At 48.4% G+C, this 6,257-nt stretch overlaps 1 protein-coding gene across 1 annotated transcript; it reads right to left on the reverse strand.

The window, feature by feature from the left end:
- Nucleotides 1-2,300: 2,300 nt before the first annotated feature.
- Nucleotides 2,301-3,908, reverse strand: LOC119333184. The gene is made up of 3 exons (XM_037606172.1): nt 3,044-3,908; nt 2,543-2,946; nt 2,301-2,438 (listed from the first exon to the last, which is right to left on the reverse strand). The coding sequence occupies exons 1-3, from the start codon at nt 3,906-3,908 to the stop codon at nt 2,301-2,303; spliced, it is 1,407 nt and encodes a 468-aa protein (XP_037462069.1).
- Nucleotides 3,909-6,257: the final 2,349 nt, after the last annotated feature.

Consider the following 6,257-nt stretch of genomic DNA (forward strand, 5'->3'; position numbering starts at 1 on the left):
GCTTCCTGACATTGTAAAATAAGCCTTTAAAGTTCCTTTTTTTAGAAATCATGTATCAAGATATTAGGCTTTCGAGGATTGTCCTACATGCTTACGGTCAATTTAAAACATACTTCTCTCTCTTACCGGAAACCTACTCTCCGATTCCAAACTATGCATATACTTTTAAGTAACTTGTGTTAGAAGTCCGAAATCTGGGAGGTTTAGATGGATGATCGGGGATGGCGGCAACATGACAGTGGGGTATGGTAGGGACAGGCGAGGTGGAGTGGGCTCTGGATTCCCGCAATAGGTGGGCCACGCGGTGAAGTATCGGAGAGCAGGAGGCCAAAGGAAGAAGCACAATAGCCATCCGATGAAGATCCGAGCACCAAAAAGATCAAGTTACACGAAAAAGAAATCAGGCGACTTGCAAATAGTCACCCTAAACCATAAATACACTAAGTGCTAAGACACTTCACCTATACATGCAACAAGTGTGCAAATATAGTTTTCTTAAAAGCATTGTGATGGTAGTTAACATGTTATTTTGATATAGAGGAGAGACTGCTAAGAAATTTTATGGATGACTTGGTTAGTGTATATGATCTATTGTGTTTGGAAATGGAATTATATCATTTCATAAGACGACCAAAGCGAAACCAAGGCGGCTTTGACAATGAGCAAAATAAGAAAATTTGGTGTAGAGTTGAGTAGTTGTTTCATACTATGTTCTCTATAATATTGAATAACCTAAATCACGGATTTGACTCTCGCGTGTTTTCCTTTGCTCTCGACCAACTACCAATGACAAGTCTAATCCCTTCCAACTCTGTTTGGCGTTCCAATGACCGGTGAAGGAGATCCTACTTGAGTTTGTCCATCGGGCGGACTCGGCAGAGCTCCGACCTAGATTCCGACCGTCTTCTCGGCGGTAAGGTTAGGCTTGCTAGCTCTGCGTTCTTGATGACCACATATGGTATTGGATGCTCAACCTTGACGATTAATTCTGGGGCCTTAGAGAATCTACAGTCGGGAGCCTCAAACTCCCCTCACATGCACGGGCGGACGGCCTGATCACTGACTAGTAAGAAAGATGACCCAGACGGACGCCTCAAACCTGCCTCAAATGCCTGGGTTGATCGGCACCCGTCGTATGTAGCCCAAATATGGGCCGAATATGGGGTGACCTAGGCATGACCCGATGCGTCTGCTACATCAGAGTCGGCCCATGATGGCCCACCCCAACCCCACATATATTCGTCTCCATCTGCTCCCCGGACCAAACCTAGCCACTCCACTTCACTTCACTATGCCCCAAGCTCATGTCCGGCGATATCTAGCCTTCTCCCGACATGGCAGGCAGCGGATCTGACTCCGGGCACCCTGAATCCGTCGACTGGGGTGCCGTCCCTTGTGGGTTGGAGGAGGTAATGGTTCCCCGCATTGCCCTCCTTCGCCCCCAGGAGGACTGCACCCGGTCGACTACAGGATCTGTTTTGGCATGACTCCATTGGGTCGGTGCAGCAGACGCTCGGATCCTGTGGGCTAGATCATCACGGTCCCTTATCTTCCCCATCTACGGGGGACCGAAGTAAGAAAGCTACCGGTACTGGTGTGCCTGTCGTGGGAAGAGGGTGGGGGCAGTTGAGGCCTGCCTCGCTACCAACATGGTGGCCGCAACGCGCGCTACCGCGGAGGATGAAGCCATCTGCATCCGCATCATAAAGAAGAGGCAGCGGAAGAACACATGTGCCCTTGCCCGAGAGCAGAATCGGGAGGTGCATGCCATGGTGGGACTGCCCCCGAAAGAGGAGAAGGAGGAAAACGACGGGTCGAATAGCTCTGGTGATGAGCATATCCGTCTTGATCCATATGGCGTTTTTGGCCGCTAATTGCGCGAGAAGTACGACAAAGGTAAGGGCAGCCGTGGATGATCTTCTCCATAGCTAGTATGTAGGGCGAACATGTCAAATTTTAGTTGTCCAATGGCATGTCCTGATGTAATAGCTGGACGATGTGTGTTGCATCGTTTACGTAACGTTTCATGTCTTTGTATAGATTAGAGGTGTGCTAATTGAGGTGTCCGGTTGTGTGGAAGAAAATTTAAGTGTGTCCGGTCAGTACACATGGACTCATCCGCGGGCGTTTAGTGATCCAAATTAGCAAGTTTCCGCTGTAAATACTCTTACAACAACGTGCATAAAGACATCCCGGTTGTTATCGACAAGATCGGGCCGGCTTCAACTGTGGAACGATGACAGTACCTTGTTAGAGGCTCGTTCTGGTTGCAGTTTGGTCGTTCGGTAATCCAGAAACCTCTATGTAATTTTTATTACATTGAAGATGTTTTCTAGTTTTGGTGCTTTTCTAGTTTTGGCAGCGTCACGCTCTAGCGCCGCCAGCTTCTCCTCCAGCTTCATCTTGTAGTCGACAGAGAAAGCCACGCAGTTCGCTGCCTGCATGGTGTCACCGTCGACCCACAAGCAACAAATCACGCAAAGATAACAGCGGAAGACAATGTTGTCGGCACTTAGCATGGAGCGATTTGCTGTGTATATACCTGGAGCAATGCTGAGTGGGTGTACGCGAAGACATCGGATGGTTTAGCTTCGGTCAACTCGCGCTTCTGTGATGGTGTGAGAACGCTCTCCAGCAACTTCCGCGGGGCCGTCCAGTCAGTCGCGCCGGCAGCGCCTTCCTCACCACTAGCGTAGGGCTCGGGCACCGGAAAGTACCGTGGGGTGGGGCCAAAGCCCGGCGGGGAACACCGGCAGGACGCCGAGCCGATACGGTCATCAAGAGGCAGGCTGCTCAGCTCAGAACGGCGAGGTCCCTCTTTCGACGTTGCCTCCTCTTGCTTTATCTTCTTCCCGGACAACGCCGGCGGCCTGTCACTGTCCGGCTCTGTTTTCACCTTCTCCGCCCGCAAGCTCTTAGTCATGTCACGGATGGATGGTTGGGTCCCTAGCACACAACCCAGCAGTGTAATGTAATTATGTAAATCATCTCACTGAACGCATGTACTTCTGGACAGAGTGGAGAGTCGGAAGCACGTTTTTACCTTTGTCACCACTAGAACGAGGAGACGGTTGGGGCGGCGGTGGCACTGGTGATGCACCGGTGAGGCTGGAGAAGAAGGCTGCGCCAAGATTGACCTTCTCGGAGAGGTACGTCCCGAGATCGATCGGGAGGACGCGGTCGCCTAGCAGCTTTAGGGCCGATGCCTCATCTTCGGGTGTCAGCACCGGATTAGTAGTGGAGCTCGTGGACGCCGTCTCGCGCCAATGCACGGGGCACGGCCATTGATCCGGCGATGTCAAGAAGAAGAAACCCTCCTTCCACCCTTCGTCAGAGTTGGATGAGGTCAGGCCGGTGAAGATCGACATGGCGACGTCCTTGGACTGGAAACAGTACCAACCTCTGAGGAGGTCGAACATGACCAGCTTGAAGGAGCAGCGGAAGACGGCCAGCGACGGCCGCACGCCGGCGTCTTGGCAGAGCGCGACGAAGCCCACCAAGACGCGCCACCCGCTGGGCGCGAGCTGGCCGGGCGCGAGGCCGTAGTGTTTGAGCGCGTCGACGAAGAAGTCGTGCAGAGGGAAGCGCACCCCGGCCTCCAGCGCGTGCGCGTACACGCACACGGACCCTCTCGGAGGCGGCCGCGTGGATGCGCACAGGTCGCCGGCCGGAAGCCCGGCGAACTCCCTCCGCACGCCGAACTTCTTGAGGAGGTCGTCGACGGCTTCCTGGGTTTGGAGCGACGACGTGTAGCGGTCGGCAGCAAACCCCGAGAGCCCCATGGCTGCGGCGCCGTTGGCGGTGCCGTCGGCGTTGCCTGCATGCGTGGCGCAGGCGCGGGGAGAGAGAGGTGGGGTGGCGCCTGAGATCTTAACGGAGGACGAGTGGAAGTCCTTGGAGGAAGGCATCATGAAGTTATTGAGTGTGCTCGCTCGCTCCGGGGTGGAAGAGAAGTAGTATTTTGGTGAGCCTGCCTCTATGCTCTATGGTAGTATACCGTTGAAAGGGCAACAAAGGCACATGCACACTCGCACACCGCCCTGTTCATAGGACCTGCTTGAGTATTTGCCTAGTTTAATGTCCTTGGAATATGTGCCGTCACTCGTTAGTGAGATTAATTAGGCGCGTATACGCTTTGAACTTCAGAGCGGGGGCTCCAAGGCACATGCACACTCGCAACCCTGCCTGAGTAAGGGCCTGTTTGGTTCCAAATAAGTCACCAACTTATAAGTCGAAAAGTGAAAAGATGACTTATTTTGTCAAACAGATCCGACTTATAAGTCACCCCAACTTATAAGTCATAAGTTGCTCCACTCCAACGTAAAATTTATAAGTCATCCCCTTTTGCGTGGGTCCCATCACCTGCATAATGTTGATTGATATGGAAAGATGTATCAGGTGACTTATAAATCAGGTGACAACCAAACAGGCGTGACTTATAAATCACTAGTTTTAAGTCACTTGACTTATAAGTCGGGTGACTTATTAAAACCAAACATGCCCTAAGTTTAACCGTCTGATTAAACGTAGGACGCTATATCGTGAGCTGACTACGCGCTTTTCTGAGGATTTTTTAGTGGCTACGCATGCTACGATGTGTCTCGGTTCGTCGTTGTTCACTGAGCGGAGCGAGCTGGTAGGAGCGTGCATGCGCGTAACTCGTTGACCCTTTTTTTTGCCTGAAGTAGCTTTTGTAGCATGCGCAGCCATTATTTGACCCTTTATTTCTTTGTTCAATTTATTTTCATTGTGTTTTTTTACGTGGGGGCTTTCTTTTGCATTTTGTGCTCATTTCAAGGCACTACCTCGGTCTCGGTGTATAAGTCATTCGCGTAGTTCTAGGTTGACAATTTAACTATCTAAATATGTAGTATATGTGACAACAAATATATATTTAGAAACTACATCCGTGTAAAAATCTAATGGTATATTTTTCATAACATATAACACATATTTAATTCGTCAAATTGATGACCTAGAACAACGCGAATGACTTATACACTGGGACAGAGGGAGTAGTGCACTTGTTACAGAAAAATGCATCGTACTCAGCTCATTACTCTTTTTCGATGTGGATTGTTTGTCCTTTTTGTTTTTGTTTTCTCTAGTAACTTTTAGTAACTTTTTCTCTTTTATTTTGGTAATTTTTCTACACCAAAAATAAGGCGTATAGATCGCAAAGAATTTTGAACATTGGATTTACAAATTCTCGTTAGATGTAAAATGGTTAAGTCCCAGTTAATTCCCTAAATGTACAATTCATACGCCCATATTCATGTTTTTCCGGCCAGCTTTTGTGTCATTTAGCGGTGTGCCATGTTTACGTGTCACATGAAGCCCACACCCCCACCCCTGGGTTGTTGTCCCTTTCTGTCCGGTCCATGGGTGGGTTGCATTTTATATGTTGTGTGAACAACCATTTCATTTTTTGTTTGTTTTTCTCGAGAAGTTGGTGGAAACAAATGAGAGGGAGAGAGTCGTGATAGAGAGACGCGTGATATGTGAGGTTTAATCATTCTCCATTCTCTCTTCGTCTCGTCTATTAACTATTTTCTCACTCACTTTAATTTTTTGTTTAATCAATTATTTTCATTTAATTTTATTTTATATTGTTGTTGGGGAGGACAACGAGTTGGGATTTCAAGAGAGCATTTGACTCACAACTGGGTCGTAGTTTCTTTCATCCCAATTGCAAAATCGTCACTGTTCACAACCGGGCCCGTGGTTTGTTTTTCATCCCAGTTGCAAGTCCATCAATGACTCATAACTGGGCTCATAATCTGTAGTTGTCCCAGTTGCAAGTCCACCCTCGACTTGCAACTCGTATCATAGTTTTATATAGTTATCTCGGTTACAAGTCCAACCTCGACTCGCAACTATGTCTGTAGTTTGTTTTATCCCAATTGCAAGCCCACCCTTGACTCACAATTGGGCATGTGTTTTGTCTTTCATTCCAGTTGCAAGTCCATCATTGACTCATAACTGAGACTGTAGTTTGTTTCATCCCAGTTACAAGTCAACCCTTGACTCGCAACTGAGCTCATAGTTTTGTAGTTGTCCAAGTTGCAAGTCCACCTTCGACTCGCAACTGGGTGAAGGAAATATGCCCTAGAGGTAATAATAAAGTTGTTATTTATATTTCCTTATATCATGATAAATGTTTATTATTCATGCTAGAATTGTATTAACCGGAAACTTAGTACATGTGTGAATACATAGAGAAACAGAGTGTCCCTAGTATGCCTCTAATAGACTAG

This window comes from Triticum dicoccoides, chromosome 7A (genome assembly GCF_002162155.2).
Source record: "Triticum dicoccoides isolate Atlit2015 ecotype Zavitan chromosome 7A, WEW_v2.0, whole genome shotgun sequence".
NCBI classification, from domain to species: Eukaryota; Viridiplantae; Streptophyta; class Magnoliopsida; order Poales; family Poaceae; genus Triticum; species Triticum dicoccoides.

Bases quoted from the DNA above. Each gene is read 5' to 3' on its own strand.
- LOC119333184 (XM_037606172.1), bottom strand. From the start codon at position 3,908: ATGCCTTCCTCCAAGGACTTCCACTCGTCCTCCGTTAAGATCTCAGGC. The intron at 2,947-3,043 runs GTAAAAACGTGC...GTTGTGTGCTAG, and splicing joins TCGTTCTAGTGGTGACAAAG to GGACCCAACCATCCATCCGT. The intron at 2,439-2,542 runs GTATATACACAG...GACACCATGCAG, and splicing joins CCCACTCAGCATTGCTCCAG to GCAGCGAACTGCGTGGCTTT.